The sequence below is a fragment of the Nicotiana tabacum genome, chromosome 16 (genome assembly GCF_000715075.1).
Source record: "Nicotiana tabacum cultivar K326 chromosome 16, ASM71507v2, whole genome shotgun sequence".
In the NCBI taxonomy this organism is placed as follows: Eukaryota; Viridiplantae; Streptophyta; class Magnoliopsida; order Solanales; family Solanaceae; genus Nicotiana; species Nicotiana tabacum.
Window position 1 is genome coordinate 80,173,932 of NC_134095.1, and position 14,672 is coordinate 80,188,603.

A 14,672-nucleotide genomic window follows, 5' to 3' on the forward strand; every position below is an offset into this window, starting at 1 on the left:
TCAACTCCACCCGAGTACCCAACTCATGTTGTACGTCCCTCCAGAACAAATGAGAACTGAGTACCTCTGTCTGAAATGATAAAAAATAGAATACCATGCAGACAAACAATCTCCCAGATATAAATCTCTGCCAACTGCTCCGAAGAATAGGTAGTACACACAGGAATGAAATGCGCGAATTTGGTCAGCCAATCCACAATCACCCAAATGGCATCGAACTTCTTCAAAGTACGTAGGAGTCCAACTACGAAGTCCATGGTGACTCGCTCCCACTTCCACTCCGGAATCTCTATCTGCTGAAGCAACGCACCCAGTCTCTGGTGCTCATACTTTACATGCTGACAATTGAGGCACCGAGCTACAAACCCAACTATATCCTTCTTCATCCGCTCTACCAATAGTGCTGCCTCAAATCGTGGTACATCTTCTCGGCACCCGGATGAATAGAATACCGCGAACTATGGGCTTCCTCTAGAATCAACTCCGAAGCCCATCAACATTAGGTACACATACCCGACCCTGCATCCTCAATACCCCGTCATCACCAATAGTCACATTTCTGGCATCTCCGTGCAGAACTTTGTCCTTGAGGGCGAGCAAATGAGGGTCATCATATTGATGCTCCCTGATATGATTAAATAAGGAAGATCGAGAGACCACGCAAGCTAGAACCCGACTGGGCTCAAAAAGATCCAATCTCACAAATTGGCTGGCTAAGGCCTGAATATCCATCGCCATGGGCCTCTCCGCTACCGGTAGATAAGCCAAACTCATCAAACTCTCTGCCCGGTGACTCAAAGCATCGGCCACCACATTGGCCTTGTCCGGATGGTACAAGATAGTAATATCATAGTCCTTTATCAGCTCTAACCATCTCCTCTGGCGCAAATTAAGATCTTTTTGCTTGAACAGATGCTGCAAACTCCGGTGATCAGTATAGATCTCACAAGGAACACCGTACAAATAATGACGCCAGATCTTCAAGTCGTGAACAATAGCAGCTAACTCGAGATCATGGACCGGATAATTCTTCTCATATACCTCCAACTGTCTGGACGCTTAGGCAATCACCCTACCGTTCTGCATCAATACCGCTCCAAGTCCAATCCACGAGGCATCACAATAGACAGTATAAGACCCCGAACCTATAGACAATATCAATACTGGGGCTGTAGTCAAAGCTATCTTGAGCTTCTGGAAGCTCGCCTCACACTCTTTCGTCCACTACAACGGAGCACCTTTCTGGGTCAACCTAGTCATAAGTGCTGCAATCGATAAAAACCCCTCGACAAATCGAAGGTAATAACCCGCCAAGCCAAGAGAACTGCGAATCTCTATAGCTGAAAATGGTCTGGGCCAACTCTGCACTACTTCCACTTTCTTCGGATCCACATGTATACCCTCACTCAATACCACGTGGCCCAAGAATGCCATGGAATCCAACCAAACCTCACATTTCGAGAACTTTGCATATAACTTCTTTTCCCTCAAAGTCTAAAGCACTGTCCTCAGGTGCTGCTCATGATCTTCCCGACTCCGAGAGTATACCAGAATATCATCAATAAAGATAATGCCGAACGAGTCAAGATATGGCTGCAACATACTGTGCATCAAATGCATGAAGGCTGCTGGGGCATTGGTCAGCCCAAATGACATAACAAGGAACTCGTAATAACTATACCAAGTCCTAAAAATAGTCTTCGGGATGTCTGGCTCCCGAATCTTCAACTGATGGTAACCTGAACGCAAGTCAATCTTAGAGAACACTTGTGTACCCTGTAGCTGGTCAAACAAATCATCAATACGAGGCAATGGATACTGGTTCTTCGTTGTAACTTTGTTCAACTAGTGATAATCAATGCATATACGCATAGAATCATCCTTTTACTTAACAAACAAGACAGGAGCACCCCAAGGTGATACACTAGGCCGAATAAAAACCTTATCAAGAAATTCATGTAACTGATCCTTCAACTCCTTCAACTCAGGAGGGGCCATACGATATGGAGGAATAGAAATAGGCTGAGTGCCCGGCAATAGATCAATGCCAAAATCAATATCCTTGTCGGGTGGCATACCCAGAAGATCAGCTGGAAACACATCAAGAAGTCTCACACTACTAGGACTGAATCAACTATAGGGGTATCAACACTAACATCTCTCACATAGGCCAGATACACGTCACACCCCTTCTCAACCATTCACTGAGCTTTAAGGAAAGAAATAACTCTACTGGGTGTGTGATCTAAAGTACCTCTCCACTCTACTCGTGGTACACTTGGCATAGCCAGCATCATAGTTTTGGTGTGACAATCAAGAATAGCATAATGGGGCATCAACCAATTCATGCCCAAGATAACATCGAATTCTACCATGTTGAGTGATAATAAATCGGCTCTAGTCTCAAAACCACTGAGAGCAACCAAACACGACCGATAAACACGATCCACAATAAGAGAATCCCCCACATAAGTAGAAACATAAACAGGGAAACACAAAGAATCTCAAGATACGCCTAAATGCGGGGCAAAATAAGAAGACACATAAGAATAAGTGGAGCCTGGATCAAATAGAACCGATGAATCTCTATGACAAACCATGACAATACCTGTGATGATAGAATCGGAGGCGACAGCCTCAGTACGGGCAGGAAGGGCATAATATCTAGCCTGGCCTCCCCTCCAGGGAGACCTCTGCCTCCCCGACCTCCACCTCTAGCTGGTTGTGCAGGTGGGGCAGCAACTGGTGCTGAAACCATAGCATGGGAACTCTGTAGGGCACGATGTGGCTAAGGAGTTTGTGGTGGTGCACCCCTCCTAAGTGTGGGCAATCCATCACCATATGGCATGTGTCACCACACATAAAATAAGCTTTGGTAGGATGTGGTGGTTGTGACTAGCTCAGGCCAGGTCTGCTGGACTGACCACTAAAAGCACCCCGTGCAAGAGGCGCCCTAGATATTGGAGGTGTATAATAAGGCTCCTGAGGTCTAGGAGGAGCTGGAATACCACTGGCTGCTGGAAGAGCTGAAAAAAGGGGGCGACTCATATAACCCTACCCTAATGAATTGTAGCTGATGCACAGGCACCAGAATAATGGCCCGACTCAGGAGACCTCTTGGCCTACCTCTCCTCTCTATCCCGAGCATGCATACCCTCCACTCTCCTAGAAATTCTCACCACCTACTAATAAGAAATATCCATCTCCAACTCACGAGCCATGTAGACCTGATGCTGGGAATGAGCCCCTCAATAAACCGACGAACCCTCTCATGAACTGTAGCAACCAAGGCTAGTGCATGCCTAGCCAAGTCAGCGAAATGAACAACTTACTCCGAAACAGTCATAGTGCCCTGGCGCAAATGCTCAAACTCTATGCGCCATGCGTCCCTGAGGCTCTGAGGGACAAACTCTCTCAAGAACATATCTGAAAACTGAGTCCAAGTAAGGGATGTCGCCTCAGCTGGACTGTCCAACTCAAAAGTACGTCACCACTGGTAGCTGCTCCTCGAAGCTGGAAGGCAGTGAAAGAAACCCCACTCGATCCTAATATACCCAAAGTGCGGAGGATACGGTAACACTCCTTCACAAATCTCAGGGCATCATCTGATGCTAAACCACTGAATACAGGAGACTTATACTTCTTGAACCTCTCAATCCTCCGCTGTTTATCCTCTGAAGTTGATGCCCTATCCTTAGGCTGAACTGGGGCCACAGGCGATACCGGTATAACCTCTAGGATATGATTGACCTAGACCCGCTGCTCAGGAATGCGGGTGGTGGGAGTCTATGCTTCTCCCCCGGCATAGGATGTGGCTACAGCAAGGAGAATCAGCCCTGCCTGAGCTAAAGTGGTGTACATGCTCACAAATTGTGCAAGAGTCTCCTAAAGAGCTGGAATAGTAGTAGCAGTATACGTATCAGGTGCCTGGACTCCGGCTGGAGCTGCTGGTGGCTCCTCTGTGGCAGCTTGCGTGGGTACTCTGGCTGCACCATGAGTGCGTCCTCGGCCTCTACCCCGGCCCCAACCTCTGACGGCTCTAGCAGGGGGCGCGGGTGCCTGGTCATATCCAGTAGCACGTGTCTGCACCATCTGTGAGAGAATAGAAGACGGAAGTTTAGAATTGTGATATCAAAAATCACGCACGACAAGGAAATCAAATGAAGTGGAATTTTCCTAACAGTTACAAAGCCTCTCGTAGATAAGTACAGACGTCTCTGTACCAATCCGCGAGACTCTAACAAACCGACTTGTAATTCATGACTCCTATGAACCTAGAGCTCTAATACCAACTTGTCACGACCCAAGTTCATCCTCCGTGAACTGTCGTGACGGCACTTAGTCTCTACGACTAGGTAAGCCTAACGATTTGCGTAAAAAGAAATGAAAGATAAAACTAGCCAACAACTGTGGAATGAACATAAATAAAACATTTAAGATGTCGCTCGGCATATACAAATATAAACTCTTAAATTGAATCAACTCCCAAAACCTGGAATCTCATGAAATCACAAGTTGTTGAATAACTACAAGTATTCTAATCTCCAAAATGTCTAAACAAAAGTAAATACATGAGAGCTAAAGCTAGAGGAGAGAATAGAGAGGGACTCATCGGTCTGCGGACGCAGCAGATATATTTTGAAGTCTCTAGAGATCGCCTCACCTCACTTATGGTATGGCTGAGCCGAAGAACCTGGATCTGCACAAGAAAAACATGCGCAGGAAGGGAATGAGTACACCACATTGGTACTCAGTAACTAATTCCACTAATTAATTTGAAGCTAACACGCAAAATTAAGAAAATTGCCCAAAAAGTCCCTTGGGCCCACTTCTCGGAATCGGATAAAATTCACAAAACTACAATCATTACACTCTCACGAGTTCATACATACCAAATACATCAAAATCAGACCACAAACAACCCCTCAAATCCCAAAATCGAAGTCTCCAATTTCAACCCGTAAACCCCCAATTCTAACCATCATTTTCCATAAATTCCTTGCCAAATCAATGAAATAGCACCATATAAACGAGTCTTGGTTCCAAAAATCTTACCTCCTCGAAGCTCCCTTGAATTCTCTCTCATAAATCTCCCATAAAGCTTCAATCCCAGATAAAAATTATGAAATAGAGTTGAAAATCGCGAAGAAACACTTATATAGTTTCTGGCCTAGGGTTTCCGCACCTGCGGCCTTTTCCTCGCACCTACGAACCCACACCTGTGGTCCCAGGTGCGCATCTGCGGAATTCATTTATTGCACTGGGCCGCACCTGCACTTCACTTACCGCACTTGTAGTCTTGCAGGTGCGCTCAACCTCTTGCACCTGCGACTTCTGGTCCTCTAGCGCATGGCTACATCTGCGGCTTCTCCCACGCTTCTGCGATCACGCACCTACGGTTCCCAATCCGCAGGTGCGGCTATGAAAGAAGTTCAGCAGCTGAAGTTGCTCCAAACAACTCCCAATTCTTCCGACAATCTTTCGAAATCATCCCGAGGCCCCCGGGACGCTCAAAATAATATCAAATCATTAAAATACCCTCGGATTCAAGCCTAAGGATTCCAAAACTTCCAATTTCAGCTTTTAATCAAAACGTCTATCAAACCTCGTCCGAATGACCTGAAATTTTGCACACATGTCCCAAATGACACAACGGACCTACTCCAACTTCCGGAATTCCATTCCGACCCAGATATCAAAATCTCACTGTCGAACCGGAAGCTCCTAAGCCCGAAATCACCGAATGGAGCTAACGGAACCAACGAAATTCCATTCCGAGGCTTTCTTCACACTACTCCAACTATGGTGCAAATTCTAAAGCTTAAGCTCTCATTTAGGGACTAAGTGTCCCAAAACACTCCGAAACTCCAAACGAATCCTCTCGGCAATTCACAATAGTAGAAATGAATATGGGGAAAGCAGTTAATAGGGGATCGGGGTGTTAATTCTTAAAATGACCGGCCGGGTTGTCACATCCTCCTACACTTAAACATTTGTTCATCCTTCCACTTGATAGTCCCCAAGGCACTCCAAACTGCTTGGATCGCTTTGGGTAAAGTGTCTACCCTTTGTCTTTGCAGCTTCATACCGGCATAAGGTTTCTACCCTTCCAATAATGTGAAGAGTTTGTCTTTCTCCCCCATGTATCATATGTTCAGCATGAGTGCGGAGAATTCCCGCACTGATTTGGTTTAGTGGAGCTCCCATAGCTTTTTTTGTGCATTGTACTCAACATTTTTGGTTAAGAACTATAGGCATATGGCTGCCTTTACTTCTTCCCATATCGAGTATCTTCACCGGCCCTGATGGTTTTGTATTTCACCCGCCACCAGAGTTTAGCATTACTCTGAAGATACATGGCTGCAGTTACTACCTTCTTAACTTCTTCTAGCTCCCCCACGGCATCGAAGTATTGTTCGATATTGAAGATGAAGTTTTCCACTTCTTTGGCATTTCGAGCTCTATTGTATGGTTTTGGCTCAGGAATCTTCAGCTTTTTTAGCACAAGGGTCTGATTCACAGCACCCCCGATCTGGTTTCCACCTCCTCGAATGAGGCCTTATAGTGCAGCATTGACAACATTGAGATGGCCTGTCAAGTTATCTATGGTTTGTTGCATAGCAATCACCCTGTCTGCCTCTTGTGCCCCATAGGCTAAATCCTCAGTACGCTCCTGTTGGAGGCCCTCGAATTTACCAAAAATTTTGGTTGCCTTTGTGGCTGCCGTTTGTCGGTCTCCTTCAGAGTCACGACGTTCGCTGTGTCACCTTCGGCCTGTCGCATCCTGCGATCCAGGTCATCCAACCTTTGCACTATGTTGGTTCTTAGATCAGGCACCGTATTCACAATGGGTCATAATACGTCAACCGTCTCTTCAAGGGCCGCAATGCGGTCCCCATAATTCACCATGGTCAGAAATGATGGTAATGGCAATATGTTCCCTCGTCTGATGTAGAGCCTAGGCTCTGATACTAACTGTTACGTGGCGTCTTCTTGAGATTCCTTGGAAGGGCGATATAAGGCTAAGCAACCGATGTATGTGTGATTACTATCTGCCAACAGGGGTCCCCTCCGCACGCTAGATGAGATTGTTAGTGTCGTACGGGAAAACCAATGTCAAGAGCAATTGAGAGAACAGAAAAGAGAATTGAGAATGAAAGAAAGCTTGATTGCATTAATAAAATCTATTACAGAAAAGCAACACGGTGTCGAGGAAGAGAGACACCAGTACAGAGAATTATTTGCTTGTTAGAAAGTTTGATTGCTCGATCTCCCCTAATAGTACTTAAAGAAATTAAACCCAAGTTTAGAGGACTTGACCTAACTAAGCTAGAGAGACATAATGTAAATACATGAAATAAAACTACTCTATATTTACAATGAAAATGACTTAGAGCCCGTTTGGCCAATCTGCTAAAGTCTACTTATTTTGAAAAGTATTTTTTTTCAGACGTACTTTTTTTATAAGTACTTTTGAAAAAAATAGTTTGTGTTTGGCCAATTCATTTATCGGTGGGGCGACATAGACACAAGCGCGCTTGTCACTTGGCACGGACAAAACTACGAGGCCGACCATACCGCTAGGCGTTGGGAGGCTTGCTAGGACACCATGGGGCGTGTCCAAGGGTTCATGGGGCACGGCCGGAAAGCCGCCCATGACATAACTCATGCATGTTTGGGCGATCTTAATTAAGCAACACTTACCCATTTTTCTTTGTCTTTCTTATATTACGAACACTCCAATCCTCTTATCTTTTGAGTAATTAGGTTCTTTTGACACTACTACTGTCTCTCCAAGAATGCCACTATTACCGTGGGGAGTCAAACATCCTTTTATTTACTGAGATATAAATGGTGATTTATAGTATCTTTGATAATTGTTTAATATATAAATTTTATCTTAAAAATATTAAAATTAATATTCGAATTGACACGGTACTCCGATCCGAATTCCGTAAATTACTAATATTGTGGGCGTACGCGTATTGGTCAATTACCGTAATTTCAGTAGAAAATTTGTTGACTTGATTATAACACTAGTTTCTAGCTTTGTCGCGCATTAACCAAATATAGGATGAAAGAGTATATGAATTGAAAATGGCTACTTCAGGAATGATTTATCTATTTGACTTCATCTTATGATCTGGATTATTGCTAGACGCTAAGTTACACTAATGATATTATCCCGATCAAGCTTGCACATTTGCATGACAGCAATCGCCAACTGTAGTTCATATTTCCCTAAGTATGAATTTCAGAAAATTTTCTCTTCAAAGAAAAACTTGTGTTAGCTAGGTGTGAAAAGTGCATATTCAGGAGTGAAGTACATTAACAATATTTCAAAGAATTGTTGCATATTTCTATTTCTCTTGATTTTAAAATAAAAATTACATAAGAAGAGAAAGAATATCATTCTGAACGAAAGAAATTTTTTAACTGATATGCTTGCTAAAGACATATATAAAGTTCTTCAAGCTTGAAGTAGCTGTGATGACTTTTTTAGGATAGCAGATGTTGTCAATTCATTAATAATAGATATTTCATAAGTTAGTATCTCTAGTAATACATAATCTATCTATATATTATTAAAAGGAGAGAAAAAAAAAATCATCTCCTTAAGCTAAATATCAACCTAGAAAAAGCCACTTGGCATAAGTAGTTAATAATTAGTTATCTATATATTATTAAAAGGAAAGGAAAAAGCTCTCTCCTTAAGCCAAATGGTAGCCTAGAAAAAAGCCGCATGGTATAAGTAGTTAATAATTAGTTGTTGGTTATTATTTTTGAATTTAAATATCTATAAATAATAAAATAAAATATCTTATAATAAAAAAATAAAAAATAAAAAATAAAAAAACTGTCCATTCAAATTGGAGAGTAGTTTCAAGTTGGAGTTTTTAAATTATTTTAAAATAAAAAAAAAACTAAAAATTGCCATTTAATAAATAAAAACTCCCAATTTAAAATTTCTTTGTTTTTTTAATAATTTTTGTTCTTTTTTAAAAAATAAAAATTTTATTTATTCAAAAAATATTATTGATAATAATAGAATAAAATAAAAAATAAAAAAATATGTATTTTCTATTATATTATAAAAAGAAAGTAGCATACAAAAATTTAAATAAAGCAATATGACACTAAAAGTTTCTATTAACAATACAACAACACTAAATATTGGATAATATAATAAATAAAAGTACAGAACAAAAAAGTTATTCGATGCCTATATAAGTCTCATTACAAAAAGAAAGTAGTAGACAAAAATATTAAACAAAGTAATATGCTAATAAAATTTTTTATTAATAATGCAATTATATTAAATATTGGATAATATAATAAAAAATACAAAAAAAAAGTTACTCGATGATTATATAAGTCCCTTTAATTTAAGAGAAATTTTATTCATAAAAATTCAGATAATATTATTGACAACAACAGAATAAAATTTAAAATAAAAAAATATTTTAAGATTAATTATATATATATATATATATATTACAAAAAGAAAGCGAGCAAAAAAAATATTAAACAATATGCTAATAAAAATTTTTGTTAACAATATAAAAATACTAAACATTGGGTAATAGAATAAAGAAAAATATAGAACAAAAAGGTTATTCAATAACTATATAAGTCCCTTTAATTTAATAGCAATTTTATTAGTGGGTATATCACATAGACAAATAAGAAATTTATTAAAGCAATACGATATAATTTGTTCAAACAAGTCCGATCACAATTTAATTTAATTAATATTTTTTAATGTTGACCGAATATCGCGCGGGTGTTAAATTTTAAATAGTTAAATTCACTAACACTTTTGAAGATTTTATGTCCAAATTCATACTGAATACTATTAAGTCATCCATTCTCCGTACACTGCCAGATGAAGCCGAAGGAGTACTTTAATTTGCTAGGTCTGGCGATATGATCAATTTGAAAATATATAGTCATAAAAAAAAAATGTTTCTTCTAATCTTCGTGTTTTACTGGCCCTCTCCTAAAATGGTTTGATATAAAGAAAAGTAAATTAAAAAAAGAGAAAACAAAAGGCTAGCTAGAGAGAGGAGAAAATATATAATCATATAACTCACTTTATTCATCTCATAATCTCTGCATTTTGCAAGGAGATCGAAACTGAGCAAAACATACGTACACAAAGACAGAGAAATAAAATATAGGGTACAAACAATATCAATAGCTTAGACAACATGAAGCTACAAAAGAACTTCGCCTCCTGTGGGGCTTATTATTTACTCTTTTTTTTCTTCTTCTTTTCTCATTGCCTCTCGAAATTGGGAAAAGCCTTTTCTTTTAGCTCAACATTATGCTTTTCCTGCATAAGAATATACATTGTGTGCTTAGGTTCTTAGTAATATCAAAAGAAACTGAAAATTCTGAACAGCTAATAACTGATAAATGAAGCTAAGAAAACAAGAAGCAGAGAGCGCAGTTCTTTATATTATATTAATGTTTTGCATGAACACAGTTATATATGCAATTTGCTTTGCATTCTTGACATATCATTTGGAAAATGTCTTAATTAATTTGGCTTAATTACCTTCAACTTCGTGATGTTACTTCTTAGTAGTGGTAGGGAGGAGGAGGAGAAGCGTAAACATAGGGGTGGTGTGGTGGTGGAGACTTGTAGACTGGAGTTGGTGGTGGAGGTGACTTGTAAACAGGAGTTGGTGGTGGTGGAGACATATAAACTGGTGCAGGATGGTATGGTGTTGGTGAAGGATGGTATGGCTTCACTGGTGGCGGTGGTGACTTGTAAACTGGTGCAGGATGATACGGTGTTGGTGAAGGGTGGTATGGCTTCTTGGGTGGTGGTGGTGACTTGTAAACGGGAGCTGGTGGTGGTGGCGACTTGTAAACTGGTGTGTGTGGAGGGTAGTATGGCTTCTTGGGTGGTGGTGGTGACTTGTAAACTGGAGTTGGTGGTGGTGGTGACTTGTAAACCGGGGTGTGTGGAGGGTAGTATGGCTTCTTGGGTGGTGGTGGCGACTTGTAAACTGGAGTTGGTGGTGGTGGAGACTTATAAACCGGGGTGTGTGGAGGGTAGTATGGCTTCTTGGGTGGTGGTGGCGACTTGTAAACTGGAGTCGGTGGTGGTGGAGATTTGTAAACAGGGGTGTGTGGAGGGTAGTATGGTTTCTTGGGTGGCGGCGGTGACTTGTAAACCGGAGTTGGTGGTGGTGGCGACTTGTAAACTGGGGTGTGTGGAGGGTAGGATGGCTTCTTGGGTGGTGGTGGTGACTTGTAAACGGGAGTTGGTGGTGGTGGCGACTTGTAAACCGGGGTGTGTGGAGGATAGTGTGGCTTCTTGGGTGGTGGTGGTGACTTGTAAACTGGAGTTGGTGGTGGTGGAGATTTATAAACGGGTGCAGGATGATATGGTGTTGGTGAAGGGTGGTATGGCTTCTTAGGTGGCGGTGGAGACTTATATACAGGGTGGTGGGGTGGTGATGGATAGACATGCACTGGTGGAAGAGGAGACTTGTAGAGGTATGGTTTCTTAGGTGGTGGTGGAGATGAGTATTGATAATTTGCTGAGCTTTCAGAAGCTAAGCTAAGTGACACTAAAACTACAAAAAGAGTGGCAAATAGAGAAGCCATTTTCCCCATCTTTGAAACAAATGAGAAAAGTTGTTGTCTTCTTAAGCTTCACTACGACCCCTTTATATAGCTTTCATTTAGACAATTACCCTTTTCAAGATTTTCATAAATGAAGGTAAAAGTCTCACTTAAAACCTACCAAAGTAAAGTAAAAAAGCTAGAGTATATATGCATTTTGATTTGGTTTTGTCATGTTGTCGGCTCAAATTGACCTGAGTTGGTACACTTTTTTTGTTCGATAGAGGCTGCAAGCTAAGCAAAGGAATAAACTATTATGGCAGCTATACTATTTCTGATGCAATAATTCAAAGAGAAAAGTCTCCTTTTACTTTCTATCTTTTTAGACAGTACTGGAACTTTGAAAAACAAATGTGGATGCCTCAACTTTGCACGATTTCAGTTACAGAAATCAGAGCAGCTAGCTTTTAACTTAAATTAATGTTCTATTCACATGTATGACTAATTTCAAAAAGAAAAAACTATGAAACTTGACATTTACTACTGAAATCACAAAGAGTGAAATTAATTCACTTGTATGAGAAATTGATAAATCGAGTGAAGTTAATATTCAATCATGATTAGTAGTGTCAATCATTGTGTCGCTCCAAAGTTTTATAACTAAACTATGTAAATGATAACCAATACAGTAAATTAAGTTGAATTCTCCTTGTATGATTAATGCTTCTAGTGAAGAATCGGACATGGATAGGAGGACTCAGTTCAGCTTAGAACAAGTTAAGTTTTTCGATCACGGATAGGTGTACAAGTTAATTCTTGTGTACTTCTGACTATAGTTAACTAACCTTCACATGTGTTCAAGAAGCATGTCAGGATCTTTTAGCCTATAAAAATAGAGAATAGTAGAGAATTAATTAAACACAATACATCATATTAAGAGATATAATTCAAGAACCAATTCATACTTTGATAGTATGCAAAGACCATTGTGCACTTCCAATCAACGTATAAGAATCAATAACTTAACTTAGATCATCAACTTTGGTGTTTTATCGGAGGTTTTGGTTTTATGTTCCCGTCCTTTGTATTATCTATTTCGATATTAACAATAGGGTAAGGGTCCAAATCAAACCTCCCACCCCTCAACTTGGGGAGGAGTGGGGGAGTTTTATGTGTAGCATTTTCAGTAGGTCATTTCCAAAGAGCTTAATCTAGAGAAGACAAGAGAAAAACTGTGCATGTGACCCACTTTTATTACCAACCAAATAGGGCAAAATATTCAACGAGTTTTGTAGCTCAATATTGAAAATATATCTAATTCAATCCAATATTTCTGAAAATGTTAGTTATCATAGTTTATCATCATGGGAACAGACAAGAGGTACAAAAAATCATGTTCCAGCAATGGACTAAAGTTGCAAAAAGGTATCCAAAAGCAAAGGAAAAATGGCACCCAGGAGGATCCAGGCATACAACATGCAATGCTCAAATTGTGCTAAGACCAATATATTTGAGTATCACAATGATAACTTTTTGAAATTATTAGGGAGAGAGAGAAATTAACCTAGGAAATGTTGAGGATATTTTAATATTTATTTACAAAAGGTCAAAAAGAAGGTATTCTCTCCGTCTCAAATTATTTGTCGTGTTTTTCTTTTACATACCCTTAAAAAATATTAATTATGAGGAATTTTGGACTATTTTACTCTTATTTATGTTATAAGATATAATCTCTCTTTATTGAATATTTACTCGATGTGCTATCTCCATATTCAAGAATAATTACCATTAAGGGTAAATGAAAAAAATATAATTAATTTTATCTTAAATTTCCAAAATGAAAATAATTTGAGACAATTTTTTTTTTAAAAATCTCGATAGATAATTTGAGATAGAGGGAGTCCTAAAAACCGTCTGAAAAATGAGAAGATCCATTTGAATGGATGAGTAATTAAAGGAGTGCCTTGAAAAAGAAATATGGAAACTAAACAAATATTGCATTTGTTTATCATTTAATTACTTGTAAAATATATAGTAATTGATGCCTACTGTCGTTGGTATATGAGAAGCTAAGGACCTTAATTTTCAAAAGCGTGTACAAGTTTTTATAGTAATTTGCTGAAGGCAAAAATTAATATAATGGGAATCCTCTCACCTTAACTAATGAACAATAATTTGATAACTTAAGGGTAAAGAGAATTAGCACCAAGAAAATAATCTATTTTTCTTCTCTCCTTTTTTTTTTGGCTTCTTGTTTGGGTCATTAGTATGGGTTGGGGAAACGATCGATGTCTGTTCTTCTGTTTTCTTTCAATTGAATTTGTAAATATGCTAAGCAGTATTGTTTAACCGAAAATTATGTAATTAAGTCAAAGCTTATTTTAAGAAGTACTCGAGCTACTGATAATCAAGAAATTTTATATTTACTCAATGATAAGAAAGAAAATTAGAATATGAGATAGCAGAAATAGCCAATAGTAAGCAAAAGAAAGTAATTGTATTCCAATAATAATCAGAATGTGTCTGTACAAATGATATCTCTTTCCCTTTTATAGGAATCTATAAGTACAACGTCTTTTCCCTTTTATGACCAAATCGTTATGAGCATTAATGATATTAATGAGACGTTATAATTAGTAATCGTAACTGCTCATGAAGATTCCATAACGTTTGAGATCATTCATGCTCATTAATTGATGATTCATGAATCTTTCCTTTTTACTGTCTCGATTCATTACGCTGGTACCTCTTCATATAACCATTTAAACTTGAACGATCATATCTTCTCCTCTCGTGGGTGATTTATTCGTATTTATTATGACTCGTGCCTCTTTTAATGCATCTCTCCAGTTGTCGCTTTCTCAATGATACGCGTGTCTTGTCATATCAGTCACTCATATAAATTCACGTGAAATATTTATTTATACCAATACAAGTATCAAATACACTTTCATAATGTTATTCTTTATTTTCAAAACTATCATCTCTTCTTTCTTTTTTTAAATCAAGTCCACGAAAAAAAATTCAAATCCCAAACATTTTAATAAGGCTCATTTGTGAAATATATTTGACTTGTCAAAAGTGAGACAAGG

The 14,672-nt window shown here is 39.0% G+C and overlaps 1 protein-coding gene across 1 annotated transcript; it reads right to left on the reverse strand.

Annotated features, from left to right (window-relative positions):
* Nucleotides 1-10,074: 10,074 nt before the first annotated feature.
* LOC107826255 (uncharacterized) lies at nucleotides 10,075-11,666 on the reverse strand. Its single transcript, XM_016653222.2, has 2 exons — nucleotides 10,562-11,666; nucleotides 10,075-10,336 (listed from the first exon to the last, which is right to left on the reverse strand). Exon 1 carries the CDS (start codon nucleotides 11,629-11,631, stop codon nucleotides 10,585-10,587), a length of 1,047 nt encoding a protein of 348 aa, XP_016508708.2. The 5' UTR covers nucleotides 11,632-11,666; the 3' UTR covers nucleotides 10,075-10,336; nucleotides 10,562-10,584.
* Nucleotides 11,667-14,672: the final 3,006 nt, after the last annotated feature.